We start from the raw sequence: 17252 nt of genomic DNA, 5'->3' as shown, positions 1-17252 counted from the left end.
AAATCTCTTTAAGCGAGAAAAATATCGCGTTGCCTCGAATGCTCGTTTATCCAGGTTCGACTGTATTTGCTTATGTAACGGTTAAGAAGTTGCACAATTAATTTCAATGTTAATTTAATAGAATATGTTTTGTTTTGTTAACAATTATGATACAGCTAGTATTACTTTATTTTAAACGTATAGATAGTTTCTTCTAATTTTGAAATAAGACTTTGAGAATCGCTATCCAAAGCCATTATTCTACTGTAGGGGATTGAATGATCGAAGTGATGCGAGAGACCGTCTCGTGCGCGTCCATCCGTTACACGAACACCCGCTAATAACGACACGTAACTAAATTCAAAAGCGAAACGAATCCGTCATTAAAACGATTTATGTGAGACACAGCAAGTTGCGGTAAATATCTAATCCCGCTAATGGAAAATATTTTCGTACTTTATGTTATTCGACAACCCATCAAATAATGGAATCAGACAATAGTAGAGTGGTATATATAGCGTGAGTTTAATTTTGTATTTTTATAAGAATCAAACATAAAGAAACGTGTTTCCGGGATCGAGTTCTATAAATAACATTTACAAAGAATTGTAGAATCGCGGGTCACCGGGGCTTGCGCGTAAGTGCCGCGGGCTAACGATGTTTATTGTACACTACACAAGTGCCCACTTGTGGTCTTTATACATAATTTTTTACTTACATGTACTGTACAGTTGAGGACTTTTATTTCCAACCCATTTTGATTAATTGTCATTAGACTCTCACAATGTAATTATTAAAAACTTGTTATAACAACATGTATATGTACTAAATTACAGCTCTTATGGTAACAGTTTGCTGTGCGATATTCGATCATAAATGATGAGAATATAATTGCAAGAATACTGTACATTTATTTGCAAGTCTGAGCTTTTGGCGAATCCGTTCAACAGAGAGCAAAAACTCAACGTACTATTTATTAAGTTGAAATGACATGAGTACAGTTTTGTCCAAAAGTGTTGATGTAAATTACGCCTACGGGAAGATTGGCTAAGAAAAATATTTATGATTTTATTGCGCTTTATTTTGATTATGTTGTACCGTATATTCGATGTATTGAACAAATATAATATAGATTTAGAGGTTTTTTATTCGGTAGAGAGTACAGTCAGAAAAAAAAATTTAGTAAGAATGAATTAAAATAACATTTGCCATTTTTTATTAATAAAGTAAACTGCAGTACATACAGATTATTTAGTCGTGGTATTTTTGGACCATGATTGACATCACTATCACTAGCCTGCAATATAAATATTTGATTTAACAAGTTTAATGAAAAATAAAACTTAATATATTCCGAGAACATTTTTCGAAGGTACATTTCATCGGATTTACTCGCGTCAACTTTACAACTGTGTAAATTGTGACAGAAATTTTTATGACTTATTAAATACGAAATGTTATTTACAATATTGTATGTTTTAATTTAAAATTCTATGACACGGTCATGTTATATCTCATAAATTTTCTCCCCGACGTAATATAGATATAGTAAAATCTATAATAATCTTAAATAAACATAATATCTCATTAATTTAAAGTAAAGATTCAATTTTTATTAACAAATTTGTCTGCCTTAGTCATGATAAAATTTGTACAACATTCTTTATTTTAGATCATGCGATAAAGATATCATTACCTCAGTATTTCGTATGTCCCCAAGACTTTATTGTTGCTTTAAAAACGTCAAAGCTCTTAAATTGGCCGCAGCCGAATTTAGATGTACCATTTTCATCGTGTCAATTGATAGCCTCTGCGGACAGTAAACTCAATCTTCACTTACTTTTATTGCAATTGCCAACACTCAATTCCCTCTATCAGTCCCCAAGAACATAAGCTCGTACTGTTATAAATTATCAGCTACTGCGAAACCTATAAAACCTTTTTCCTTATGCCGAAACATTAAATATATAAAAAAAAAACAAAATACACACGTAACAAAATCGAATAATTAATGAATATTTTAACGCCGAGCGGTAACTGTCGCCTCGCATAAAGATTTTAATGGCGTTATAACATAATAAATACAGGAACGAACATAAATTAATTAGATATACAATCTTTTTGTTTACAACAGGTTTACAACTCTCTAAAGAATAACTACATCTCATTTTCGGTCCAGGGTTTTTTTTATTTTATTATAAGTATTTTCCAGGTGTTATTCCTGTAGTGTTATCTATGCCCTGGACTTCGCTCACAACATCCTCTATTATATTGAACTGTTGCCAATCTTTTGAACTGGTATGATAACTAAGGAGTAAATCTGAAAATACTGAATTAATTGCAATAATTATGTTATCAAGGGACTAGCTGCTCTACCTATTTTTATTCAAATTCTATGTACAAAAGTTTAAATAATTACAAAAATTAAAATTGAAGAACTTTCTAAAATAATGGACAGCAACAATATTCTGATCTCACGTAATCAACATTTCAATACGGTGCTAAGTAATAAGCGAGTATTAAGTGACGGGTCGCTAAGTCACGTGTTCCTGCGAAATCGAGCTATGGGAACTCCGCTTCTGGTCCGGGCTCAACACTATTGCCCCCCTTCATATGTCACGATGATACGTTCACACGCCAATCTCATTGGCAGAATTTAATAACTATTAACTAGTGATGTGAAATCTATCGACGTACAGCGAATAGTTGAGTAATATATTTACTATCAATTACGACTACCGAAGCAACTATACTTCAGTTCGTGTGTGGCGTCACAACTTAGATTTTTTTACGAAGAATAGCACTAATTTTTTAAGGTTTTTTCGGCACTGGAACTAAGAGTATTGCACGTAACAAAAAAATACCATATTTGTAGTTTAAAGACACTCATCTTCATATCTGTAATTTTAGTTTTTTCATTGACGCACAAAATAATAAACAACATGATTATTCTCAACTGACATAAATCCTCTGATTCGCTCTCTAATTTATTTATTAAATCCTGCCTTAGTATAATTTTCCTATAAAAAGTAATCGACAAAATTATTAAAGTCTTAGGAAATGAAACATCACTATCGCGTGGTACACAATGGTGCAATTGGAAAATAATTAAAAATACGTGTGAAGTACTGTTAACATAGATGTCAACGCTCGTCGAATTCTATTCTTTACATGTTGATACAATCATTAATCAAATGTGTTAACAAGATAAGGTTTGATGTTTTAATTAGAGTTTATATCAATCAGTGGTCAATAACATTTGATATTCAGAACCTACTTACAATGAGTCTTAGCTTATTGTATTTGTTTTGAGTAGGTATCTTTGGAGATCTTCAATTATGAATTGCTTTGTTAAAGTGCTGGATTCAACTTGAATTTATTTTAATTCAATACCTACTTATAGAAGACAAGTTTGTTTGTATTGAGTTAAATCGAACCGTACTTTACTACTCAATGCAATGTGAACTGCTTTGTTTTACAATATTCGTACCATGTTCATGAAATAATAACATATAAAGGATATTTTTTTTAATTGGGAATAAAATACCCATTGGGCCGCCCCACCGATCGATCATCCCATTTAAAGATATTATTAAACACGAGTTAAATTTGCCGGAATATCTCTAAGATAATAAGATATATCGTTTATCCTCTAATTAATTGAACAAGAATTTGACACTTCAATTTACAACCTATTTTTACAAAATACACAAATATTAAACATTGATACCTATTTTGGTTAGTCCCGTGTAGGGTTGGCGACAAGAGACCGGTCGTGAAAATCAAGCCAAAACATAAAAGTTTATTAAATCTGGGACGCCGAATCCACTTGAGTGGGATAAGGCCAGAGAGATGATAATATTTTGGTTATGTTAAGACTACAGCTATATCCTTTAATCCTAAAATCTTACGCTTAAATTAACATAATAAAGCTGTAGATTTCTACTTTTACGATATACTTATGTTTAATATTTGTTTACATAAATAAATTCTATAAAATTAATAGTTATATTGGCTTATATTCGCTCACAAAGTTCTGGTAAACCGTCTCTATTATCAATAACTTACATTTATATTATTTTATATAGTTTTAGAATTCTTATATAACTAATGTAAAGTTTTTACGCAGTAGTTTAACTAAATCGCCGGTATTAGAAGTAAATATAAGAAAATAAGCAACGTAGGTTTCAAGTGAGGATTAAGCTATACTTAGCTGAAGTGTAGCTAATAAACTTATTACTTAACTACTAAGCTAAGACATTTCTGGTTTATAAAATGGAATATGGATATATATGAAACGATGAGTTTTTCATTTAATCAAGGAAACAACATTTTTAATATCGACTGATTTATTTGAGTTATTGAAGTTCCCAGCTTTCAATAATTTGTCACATGAAGCGTAAAATGAGAGGTTGCAGCGTTAATTCTGATTTATCACTGGTAGTCAATAGGCGGCCACTAAGCACTACTAATTGGACGTCTGCTATGATTGATTGTGATTGCCAGTGAGGCCGCTGTTTGCAGTGCACGAGCTAAGCAGATACTGTGAGCGCTAATCAAGTAACAGATAAAATTGTTTTAACCATCTAAACTTTAAAACTTAAAAAAAGTGACTGACGCTTTACGTGTTTAAAAGAGGATTTTCTCTGGCAAAATTCAAATTTTGAGCTCATTTTACTTTTAAAAGTTGAGGTCATAAGGGAACCAACATGATAATAATAGTCGGACGAAAACGTTTTCTTTTTACAAGCGTTTAAATCGTTATACATCGTAGGTATCCTTAAACTCAATAAAAATACACTTCTCGTTCTACATTGATAAATGACGTAAAAGCTCGTTTAACTGTAACACGTTAAGTATAGTTTTTTTTTTTTTTAACAACACATTAGCCAGTTTTTGCCTTTTATAGTTGAAAAATAAAATCGCCTGATTTTTTTTATCTTAATTCAATGTTATTGAAAAATTTGTATCAGTCATATTTAGTAACCAGCTAAAGGACGCTAATGAGTTTTATACCACTCAATTTAATCAACGTATACTTACGAGTATACGAGTATGTCTTCGATTTATTATGATTTTTTCAATATCAATGACCAGAAACGTACAACTCTTTGGTTTTATCCATGTAAATGAACATTCATATTTCGTGTAAATACTGAATGCGTATAAAATTATCATTTTCTTACCGAACGAACGGAAATAACGCACTTCGAAATCATAAAAGGGCGTTAAGATTCCTTCAATTAGATAATTTTATGCCGTCAATTTGCTCACAGGTGACTGCGATGACCGACACTTGCGCCTCCCAAGAGATTTTTTAAATATCTTAACAGCATACAATCCGGTGACATTAACGCTCGCCGGGCGTCCGCCGACCGCTCCCAATTCGACATTATATCGTCGATAAACTTTATGGAGCTATTCCATTTTATTGATTTTTTAAGAAGCCTGGATTGAGGAGTATCAGGTAACAGTGTATCGTAATTAGTTGTGATCGGTGAGAAACAAAGACAATCATTTTATTACTTTTTCATGATTGCACATTTACTGCTGGGATATTTTATTATTGTGCATATTGTTATTGAATCTCTTAGCTTAGGAACTATCGCACTCCAAATCATCTAATGTGGTATAAAGACTCGACATAAATAAGCTAGGAAGAAAAAATATGTTTATAAGCTAGGTGTTGCCCGCGACTCCGTCCGCTCAGATTAAAAAAAAACTTAAAAACCCTATGTGTTCTTCCAGACTATGTTCTATACCTGTGCCAAATTTCATCAAAGATCCGTTGAGTAGTTTCGACTTTAAATAAGCATACATCCATTTAAACATTCGTATTTATAATATTAGTAAGAAGTAAGATTATATTTTTTTTCTTTTTGTGTAAGAAAACAACGGACAATATTGTCTAACGATTCCTACAATTTGTTTATTGTTACGTACACGGACAAGAGCTCTTCAAGTTGTTTGACGACTTCCAACTAAATGGTACGGTTACTAGAACATAACTCTTTTTAACTTAAAAAACTATTCGCCTGTTACGACCGCATTGCGCTTTAACTTAACTGTTTTAACATAAATTTTATTATAGTATTTCTTAAAATGAAATAATATTGCATGCTTGTACCTGCTACGCGACAAACTTGAATAATACATATTTTTTTGTACATTTCTTAATTTACATTTTGACTGCAATGTTATAGTCCGTCTTACTGAGTCTGTTTCATACATAAAGAAATAATTATTTTATGCCAAGAATCATTTATAGTAAAGTTTATTTATGTAATTACTGTTTTTACGGATGTTAACAAACTCTCCAACAAAAAATAAACGGTTCTAAAAGACGGAAAGTCGATGTACACTGAGCAAAGTGTACGGATCGTTGGGCAAGGAGTTGGCCGGAGTGTGGGCAAATGTTTACGCACCTGGCACTGGCCAGCCGGTCTATGTTCGAGCTCCTCTTCTCATAGACATCATTAGACACGCCTGATATAATCTATTTGTAATCCTATTAGAAGGAAGGACTAATTACTACAAAACGGTTGCATTAGCGGTAATATGAGAGAGAAGAGAGAAAATTTAACTAAAAATGATGACCTGCAGATCAGGTCACGGCTCACTTATGTGAAGCAGATCAGTGAACCGGCTCGCAGCTCAGTTCAATATGTACTTACATAGAGTTGTGAGCTGCGAACTGTTAGTTACCAGGCGGCTTGCGGCTTGTCGACTCAGTTATAGTACATCGCAATAAGCTGTGAGCTGCCTATTTAGCTGTTGAACCCCAGCTCAACGGTTCAAGTTTATTTGAACTGAACTTTTGAGCCGGTTCAGATCTCGTTTCATCTACTTTGTGCGAGACTTACACTCTTGATTCTACAGCAATTGTGTACCTGTTGTCCTAACATCTGAATTTGAGGCATAATAAACTTGCTGTAGGTTGAATTGACTAATATCTGGGGGTGCGGCAGGATAATTGCCGTCCCGAGGCGTCGAGAACGAGACGCTACCCTCCCCAAACATTGTCCCCAAACGTTTACCTAATGATGTGTAAATCATAAAATTATAAGATTAAAATTTTTGTTGTCCACTATGAAATCTGTGTACCGAATCATATTATTATCTTGAGCGAGATGTAACTTGTAATTTTTAAAAGAACATTCGTACCAACATTACAAGTGGCTTGTCGTTTTGTATGGTCAATAATACACTATGTATGATTGTGATAAGTCATTGGCACGCGCCGTTAACCGGTTCTCCAAATTTAAAGAATATTCAATCGTCGCACAATAGAGATAATTTTCAATACAATATTTACTTATTATGTTAAAGATAAATTTTTATTGTGATAATAATCATATAGTAATGTAGCTTAATATATGAAGTCATATCAATGAATATTTCTTTAGAATTATTTATATTACGCTTAATGGATTTCCATAATGTCTACCTATTCCTTTTGGTTATAAGCGAAGTTGTGTTGTTTGCATTTATATTCATTACTTTAGTTAAATTACATTGGACAGCTTACTATTTCTTAAGACAACAAATCGTGAAAAGTGACGAATAAATTGTAAGATTTTACGTTGCTTTACCTATTGCCAACAAACTTATCATAAAAATAACAGAGATCACTTGATTACTGAATAACTTATGCGATGATACTATGTATGTTGTACGCAATTTCATGGCACATATAATTATAAAAAGCAGGAAATTTTAACACCTCTTATCAACTCCCGCTATTCATTACCGCTCTAGGATCTTGTTGATAGTTAATATTTATGTCTAGATACCATCATTTCAGTACGCTAATAAAATACAATGTTAATGAAGTAACGGAGTGTAGAGTGCATATTGACAGGCCAATAGTGTTTCGGAATTGAGAACTTTCGCGGCTAGCAAATTATTTTTGCATTGTTGTCAATTTGAATTTTTGTGTCACTTATCAATTTTGAATCTTATGTTTTCTACACTATGGTTGGCATTCGGATTTTTTGTGAATAGATTGAAACTACAATTTATTAAAATACTAGCTGTTGCCCGCAACTTCTTCCGAACCGAACCGAACCGAACCTTGAATTACTATACTAAACATTTTCATCACAATTCTCACATAAAATAGACTAATTTTTGTTTTAATTTAAAAGTTTTTTAAACAAACTTAAATACGCAGTATTCTTTTCGTAACTGTAATTCTTACATCACAAGTATTTGTACCAAAAAGGAATAAATCAATGTAATTTGTATCTGTCCTAATAAACCCTATCAGGAAGGCGGGTAATAAATAATGGCTATTACTGGACAGGTCCAACACTGGCGCAGTCTATTACATTGTGATTACAGCGTCATCTCCCTGTGCCTTCGCTGAGGTGGTCGTCTAATGTTTTCAGATATCTTGGCGGCTCTTAACTTTGCGCGAGTCGCTGCGCATAACACAATTTTAAGAGTAGCGGGATGTGGTGGAAGGGGACTTCACAGCGCACCGATGACATTGAAACGCCAAGATATTTGAAAAGAACTATACGAACGATGGACGTAAAATCGTAACGAAATACCATGAATGCGATGTATCGTGACACCGACAAAAACTTAACATTATTCCTGTAAAAATCGACTACCGTGACATTTGTATTAAAACATATTGGTGTTTCAACTTTTTCAAAGAGAATGAGAAAGAAGTCAGATTGTTTCGTACAGGTTTAGCAGTGGGTACTCATAACCATGAGTATATCTCTAACCAGAGATATACAAATATTACAAATTATTCTAAAATAGTTTCTAGTGTTCAATGTATACTGTCACTCGAGAGTTTGTTTACATTGCTCGACTCAGTTTCTATGTTAATGACTGGTAATATTAGGTTGTGACTACGCTTTTCTTCGGTAAAACAGTATTTGTTGACACACATGCACGTGCCAAGTATCGAGTCAGATTAAATACAGTTTTTGGATCACTTGTGCTTTTTTATAGTGATTTGTGACTTGTGTGTGATTGATACTTTTTATTATTTTTTATATCATAAGGTGATAAACGAGATAGCGGCCACCTGAATTTGCAGTGATAGCGAACCGATCTCTGGCCGTAGACATCCGCAAGTACAGACGCGTTGCCTACCTATAATCTATGGAGGAGTGGACGCAAAGAAAGAGGATATTTTCCCTTCCTATGCGTCCCCTCCTCCATCAAATTCTCTTCCCCTTCCCATCTTTTCTTTATAAGAAAAGTGTGGGAAGGATAATTAGGCCTCTGGGACGCAGACTCATCAGATGAATCGCGGAATGGCTTCCACTTGACGACTGTCTGTGTGGCCGTGGTAATTCGCCGGTCGAGCCGACCCATTCGTGCAACAGATGTTGTTGTTGCTGGCGTCAACCACTGTTAAACAAGTCATCGAGTATTAGGAATACTACTTAAGAAGGGTGGATTTTATTTGACAGAAGACGATACGATCTTATGACTAGGAATACATTCTCCATATAAATAAATATTCGCAGCACCCGGATTAAGTGAAACAATATTGACATTGTAATGCTTAGTTTAGAATTTGTAAAGTCTGAGATTTTAATTTTCCTTTATCTTCCAGTGGAGCAAACAAACCTTCCATCTGGGGGTTTTGTACATATAAAAATATTACAGTGGTTTATATTGAATCATGCTATAAAAGTTAAAAGTATCAAAATTAATAAGCGATAACATAAAAATAACAATTATCACAAAGCCGTTCTTAATATGATATCGGTTGATATTGACAAATTTATTTTATTGTCCACCCGTTTCGTTAATGCGGACGCAGTTGTATGAGACAATTAAATTCACTAATAACGTATCGTACTTTCTACCGCTATATACTTCAATTAATTTTATGATTAAATAATTTCGACATTATAATTTGTTATTGTAAGCTCGTATGTATTTAAATAATTGAAAATAAATATAAAATAATGGATTAAAGGATTAAAATAACAACATGGCTGCTTCGGAAAGTTGCGACTTAGGTTCTTTATTGAAAAGAACTGACTTCATGGTAACCCTCTACTGAACAAGATGAACACATATAAATGTACTCGGATAATTGTTTTAAAAACATTTACACTATAATTATAAAGTAAATCAAAACCATTTAACGACCATACCGCTATAAATCTACTATATATTTACGATTTTGTATTACAGCTATTAAAACTGCAAGACATATTAAATCAAAATCGAATCATAATAACGGACAGTTATTTCTATAAACAGTTTACACGACAGAGCTCACTCAGTAACCTATTTAATTAACTTATACTATCCTTAACTACGCACGGGACTTAAAAGTACGAGAATATTCCAACAACGTCCTGTAATTATAGCCCCCAGCAAACGGAGCAAAACCAGAATGCCTTAACCCACTAATCATTTATCTTCATAAGTGTACAAAGTCCGCATTAGAACTAAATAATGCACTACAATTAACTAGTTCGACCGGTGTCAATTCCCGATGCTTCAGGCAATACATATGAGCTACTGTAATCTTCGACTATATCATTAAAATACAAATTAAACCTTAAAAGTGTTACATTAGTTTCAAATTAGAGTGGAAGATCCCGCTAAGTCAGTCCCGTAAAACTAGTTGTATTTCAAAGAAAAACTCTTACTTTCCTATCAGAGTTTGTAATCCATCGGGATGTTCTATTCAGTGGCTGGTGATACATCAATTATAATCTTTCGTATGCCAATAGGTATCTGTAAATGCATCTAAACAAGATAGTTGCTCGCTCGTGTCTGGTGGCACCTTCGTACATTTGTATGCTGTCATATGCAAGTAGTTAATGCTTTCTTTGATACATGACACAATCAATTGATTTCTAGAAATGAAAACCACAGTAATAAATCAGTAAGGAGTAAGACATGTATCCATTTTATTTATTTACTAGCGGTCGCCCTCGACTTAGTCAGTACAGAATTTTAAAAAATGGACTTTAATATGCCCGCGAGCATCAGCTACCTTTCCGTCAAACTCCCATCTAAATAGGTCCAGCAGTTCCTGAGATTACCTAGATTAAATGTGGCCTTCCGGACAGACGTACAGACTTACAAGAATTAAAAAAATGCTTTTCCGTTATTAGCAACGTAAATACATCGTGTCATTACATACAGATACTCTATTTTTTATATGTATAGATGCAATTTTTATGCTTTACAATTTTTAGTTATAAGGTTTTATAAATACTCCAAATAAGAAAATGAACTTACCATTATCAACTTTTAATGCTTTTAAAACAATTATTTAAAACAGTAATTCTAAAAGGGATTTAAAGAGGAAACCTTGCGATAAGAGGAATTGAAACAACTACCTTTTACACTTGGACCAACATGAGAACCTTCATTTTACCCGCTATATCATCTCCATTACGAGAATAAAACTCAGTCAAAACCTGCTTTTAAGTTGCACTTGTTACTTAAGAACAGTACTTTACTGCCATCTAAATAATTTTGCCAAAAAAAATTACGAATCGGGTTACATAGCTGCAATGTAGACTAAGTTAATCTTAACCATCGCATTCCTTGGTGATACATTTTTTCTGTATAACAAAGATCTTAGTATATTCAAAATCGTACTAATGTTCTAAATACGAATGTTTGGATGGATGGTTTTTTTTTTAGAAGGTACCTCCAAAACGGTACGACAGTTAGTTTCTTGTAAAATAAAGCTGATATCAATTTGCTTGCCACTATAGTACAGGATCCGCCTTTAAAATAGAGTCTTAATATATCTTAAAGCCTCTTTGTTTGGTTTACAACATAACTATTTCTACGGTGATTTCCATGGAATTTTAAATTTAAAAAATAGTCGTCTCTACTTTTTTATATAGACAATTTTCTATGGAAAAATGATATTTTTTTTAGCTTCGCAAACGCCAGCGTTACAGGCAAGTCATTCTCTCTTAAAGATTGTTAAATATTACCATATCACATTATGCTTAACTTAGTTTAATACAGTATTTAGAGCGTGCTCGAATTGAAAATCAAACATCAATTCTAGAAAAGTATGCACAAGCCCTCTTGAAACTAGTCGACACATGCCAAGATTTTTTGCAACGTAATACATGATTTGATGATTAGAACCGTTTTGAAATAACTAAGTAGTTGCTTCATTTTTAAAACAAAAAAAAGTAACTCAATCTTTACCAAAAGTTACAGAGTTTTCTTAATATGGTTATTCAACAACATAACTCGCATCTGCAAACCAGAGAGATGAGCAGAGACACAGGACCTCCATATGGTGCGGTCCTGAGACCTCTCCCGCTTCTTCTACATTTGCGAAAAATTATTTTGATCGAACAATTAGCATACGTGTTAAAGTTTAATCGTCTAGAACTCTCCACCCTTCATCACCCTTCAATCATAACTATATTGTAGTTTTCTATAGAAATTTATATAAATGTAGAAAAAACAGCAGTTTTCAAAAAACGGTGAAGCCTTGTTATTATTTCTGTGGTTCTGTTGCAATTCTATAATAGTTGAGCCTAGAAATCTATTTGCCCTCAAAATATTCATTTTACGCCACAAATTACCTTCACTCCGGCGAACGGTACACCAATGACAAATAGTAAAGCTTAAATGTAACCTTTGTGGTCATTGTTTCTTAGAGCCTAAATATCTAGTCTCGTCCGTAACAATGGTCCATCTTACCCACCTCCTAGCCTTTAAGTACTAGAAATATGTTTATTGCTTACCTTTTGCATATAAAACCCACTACTAATTTTCGAAGCGGGTTAATGCTGACATCACAGTGAACGATTTAGCAAACTCTAAACATTCGCAAGTACGAATGTAATAAATATGAAGCAATACGTTATCGTGTCGCTTAAATATATTAGTTCGTTCATCATTTGACGATGGTGCGACGTATGATTGATTGTGAGTGGTCTTAAAATGATGCGAGTGGCCGGGGGGTCCGGCCCACCTCGGCGCGAGTTTGTCTACGTCATATCGACTCGCTTGTAGTACCGTCGTTACAATTTAAACATCGTTCTACATGTTTGCCCAATGACAGCAAACATTCAGCCGATGCAAGCAAAAGATTCGAAATATCAATATTGAGTTAATAGCACGCGCTGGCTCTTAGCGCCCCAGGGCATACTACGACGACATCACTAACATCGATGAAGATAATAAATGCGATTATAATAAAGGTCGACATCTGATTTTAAAAACAAATACACACTTAAGTGACTCATGACTTGTACGACCTAAGAATCGATTTCACGTAAGGAAAAACAGTAGAAAAGAATCTATATTGATCATAAAAAGATGTTTTATTCATTGCTCGGCTTGGGAACAAAGTGAAATCTATTTGTGAACACAATGCCGTTGAATTTTTGCAAAATCTCGTGAGCTTTCACTCGGATCGTGTTACAATTTGCTCGCCGTTTTCATTCATATGTCAAATGACTAGACTTGACAAGATGATCGCTGTGTTTGTACTTATTTTGTAAACAAACATGCTTTGCGAACAAATATTACATTTCTAGCTGTCGCCTGCGACTCAGTCCGCGCGGATTAAATAAAAACTTTATTAGTAGCCTGTGTTCTTCTAGATTGTGTTCTACATCTTTACCAAATTTCATCGAGATCCATGCAGCCGTTCTGGAGAGACCTTCTAACAAACATCCATCCATCCATTTATTCATCCAAACCTTCACATTTATAACATTAGTAAGACAGAAATTAGTTCCGTTTTGCAGACTGCATCTTAAATATAATTTATAACTACTTGTATAAACTTCAAATTTATTCCACAAATATCTATAAAAGTATTGATTCTCGTCTGGTACCTAATATCTACATATATAGGTAAATATGAACTTTCACACCAATCTTACAATTTCACACAGAGACACACGAAAGCTCGAAATTTTACTGCAGTACGCGAAATGTTAGGAAAAAACCTATGTAAAGTGACAACAGGATAGAGATGTGATAAATCGCCGATGTCAGGCAGCTGTCAATGTAACACGTAACGTTAGAACTACGTGATCAAAACCGTATTTTATCGGTCACAATAACCGTTGTGAATGTTGTAGATATGTATTTCTCTCTTAGACTGCGATACAAGACTAATCGTAGGTTTTTGAAACCACTATCTCTATATAAAATATATCTTCATCCCTTTCCTGTGATTTTGGTTTTAGAAATCCACGATAAGTCACACTTTTCCACTATAACACAGTTTTTAATTTTACATCTCAAATGTATTTTACTGATATTTTGACATTACTCTCATTATAGTTGCGGGATGTGCGATGCGATGGTTAGGCGGCGGTGCGGGGGGCGGCTAGCATGGCGGTGCTGCTGCTAGGCTGGCTTACAGCGCTGTCGTTGGGCCGGCCCGCCGCGACCGCCGCGCTCGGCGACCTCGCGCGCACCGACACAGGCGACGTCTTCACACTCATAAGTAAGACTACAAAACCTACCTAACATAGCATAGTTTAAAAAAAACGCTTAAATACAGAGAAAGTTTTTTTTCCCGTGCAGTGCACCCCTTTCGTTAGTACTTTAGTTAAATCATTTCATCCTGAACTTGTGAACATTCAATTTTATTTCCCGCCATTATACCCCAGAGAGTCTATCCGGATAACTGGGCATCATTGGCCTGGTCCTACTCCCAGTCTACATAGAACCAGATATTGCATGGCAAGCAATTAAAAGCATAAATAATAATATTCCGCATAAAATCAGAATGTGATAGACCTTAGTCAATTCTCGAAAAGAAACGACGTAGCATGAAAGTATTTATGCACCTACTAACACAACCCTGTAACCCTGGCAACTTCTTAGAACATTTAGATTGACATTAGATTAACATTAACCATCATAATCTTTTTTCCACTTTCATTGTGATAGGAGAGGGCGAGTGCGGTGCGGCGCAGTGCGCGGAGCACGGCGCAGGCGCAGCTCCCCGTCCGCCGGGTGCACAGTGCTCCTGCGCCTGTCCCCAGCGCGCACCGCTCTTCAGGGAGGACCGAGAACTATGCGTTGATGATCTGCCAGGTAACTATCATATATTGTGGATTGAAAATGAAATCTATGAAAAGTACAATACGCTGAACATGATAAGGAAGTTTTCGGAATCGATCAATCAATAACAACAGAAAAATAATAACACGCGACGTTTAGGTAAATTGCACATTGGAAAAGACCCCCTTTTATCCGTAAGCAGATTGTCACAATGTATTTTGGGGATTTATAATATTATACATCTCAAATACATCAAACTGTATCTTATTACCGAATTAATATTTCGCTGCGGAGGTATTACAGTAATTTTAATACCCAAAATCACAAAACCTAATTCGTCATAAATTTTTCGAAAGCATCCATGTGTATTTATTATCATTATTTCTTTGAAATATCAGCAAATTAGGCACAGTACTCAAACTAAATTGCCGAAACCACCTTAGTTATGGGAGCTTTTGCAACAAGCGCGCTTAATAACGTTCTATATTTACAAAATAAGCTCATAATTCCTTTACAAATGACGTTCAATAAAATTTACAAACATGGCGACCGCGGATAAACGACGGTATTAAATTTGTCAAATGTTTGTATTTCTTATTCTTGTAACATCCATAAATTGTTTGATTACAGAATGCTCTTTGGCGACTTTCGGTACCGGCGTTGGCGTGCAACGCATACCATTTGTATATTTACCTTTAAAGGGTCAAATTATACATCCGTCCAGGGAGATCACGTTTTATAGTAAGTATTTGGTGACGCTCCAGTTTATTTAATCTATTTACATGAAATACAAAATTAAATTATATTTGCTTTGATTTTTCTCACAATCAATTGTTTTGGACATTTTGAATAGGAGACACCTGTCTGGTTTGTTTATATAAACTTTATTATTACTCTCTTCAGATGTCAAAACTCCGATATGCGCAGTGTCCGGGGCTCAGTTTCTCACTCGTAAAGGCTTCGTGGATCTACGGAACACGCTCGACGCTGACGTTCCCTTCAGCCTTTTCCGTGATGAAGGTCGTACGTTTTTGCAGGTTTGTTAACATTTTAGAATCTATTATGTACACGTTAAATCTTTATAAAAGACATAATCGAATTTTATATTTTGATCCACTTGAACATCGTGTAACGATCTTAAAAATCCACCTAACATTGCAAAAATACTTTCTTTCATTGTACTAGACTGCTGGTGGTTTATAAAACTATCATGTTTCGCTAATTGACGTATTCACAATCCTTAGACAGTAAGGGTACTTAGTAACTGAACAAATGAGAGCGGCAGTACTTCTGCTGTAAATTCTGCAGTAAATTCTGCTGCCGAGAAATTGACACATATTGTATTCCTTTTTTTTTTCAAAAAGAATGAAAGGAATGGCAATATGATTTTATTCAAGTGTTAACATTTCCAGTGGAGCGGCGAGGACGAGTTGCGCTCGCGCATGTCAGGCCGTGTGCTAGTTGTGCGCCTGTTGTGCCGCGATGTATCGGCGACTCCAGCATCGCCGCTCGATCTACGAGGCGTCTTCACACCCTGTGTCGCCTTCAGAGTACAAGGAACGCCCATCAGATCACCTATTAGTATGTTATCTATTAACTACTTTTGCTCGAAACTTTTAGCTAGTAGCTATACCAACTGATCTCTTGCAGACCACAGCTCTAGATTTTATTTTTGGGCTATCCATTTTTTAATATTGCTTTTGTTAACTAAATAACTGCGAGAATACGGTAAAGTAACATAAAATTGCTTGGTAGAATAACCTGAAAGTTAATGTGACTCACCTTTTCAGATATAACAGAGGTTCAGTTCGCACCGAATGCACAAACCGCGGGCACTGTCGTTACCTCCGGACTAACTGTTACTGAATACGTAGTGATAGGAATTAGTTCCCTGTTACTTGGTCTCATTTACGTTGCATCCGTTTTCTTATATCTACACATACGAAAACGTCGAAAAGCAGCCTCCGAAGAAAACAATGCAAGGAAACTTAAAAGCATAAAAAGCAAAGATGGCAAAATTATAACCGAACGAGATATAGTCCGAATTAATAATGAACGTATACAAAAATTACCCAATGTTCTCGGACAAGATGATGGCGTTATAAAGAAAAATCCTCTGTTAAGTCGACAGTACCATGATAGCAAGGGAGGTTTTCCTAGTGACTCTGGCAGTAATGTGTCAGATTCCGATGACTTCGCCGGCAGTAGTTCACGAAGCGAGGAAAACGTATGCAAAGTACGTAAAGGAGAAAGGCTCTTTGCATTTATAC

At 34.7% G+C, this 17252-nt stretch overlaps 1 protein-coding gene across 1 annotated transcript in view; it reads left to right on the top strand.

The window, feature by feature from the left end:
- Positions 1–17252, top strand: part of LOC106716814 — a 43854-nt gene that overhangs the window by 23691 nt on the left and 2911 nt on the right. The window contains exons 2-7 of the mRNA XM_014510435.2: positions 14254–14419; positions 14869–15015; positions 15613–15723; positions 15886–16019; positions 16395–16563; positions 16773–17218. Of these exons, the coding sequence (XP_014365921.2) occupies positions 14305–14419; positions 14869–15015; positions 15613–15723; positions 15886–16019; positions 16395–16563; positions 16773–17218 (1122 nt within the window). The 5' untranslated portion in view covers positions 14254–14304. The remainder of the gene's footprint in view (positions 1–14253; positions 14420–14868; positions 15016–15612; positions 15724–15885; positions 16020–16394; positions 16564–16772; positions 17219–17252) is intronic.

The sequence above is a fragment of the Papilio machaon genome, chromosome 16, assembly GCF_912999745.1.
Source record: "Papilio machaon chromosome 16, ilPapMach1.1, whole genome shotgun sequence".
Lineage (NCBI taxonomy): Eukaryota > Metazoa > Arthropoda > Insecta > Lepidoptera > Papilionidae > Papilio > Papilio machaon.
The sequence above is the reverse complement of the archived record's forward strand: the minus strand, read 5'-3'. Positions and strand labels throughout refer to the sequence as shown.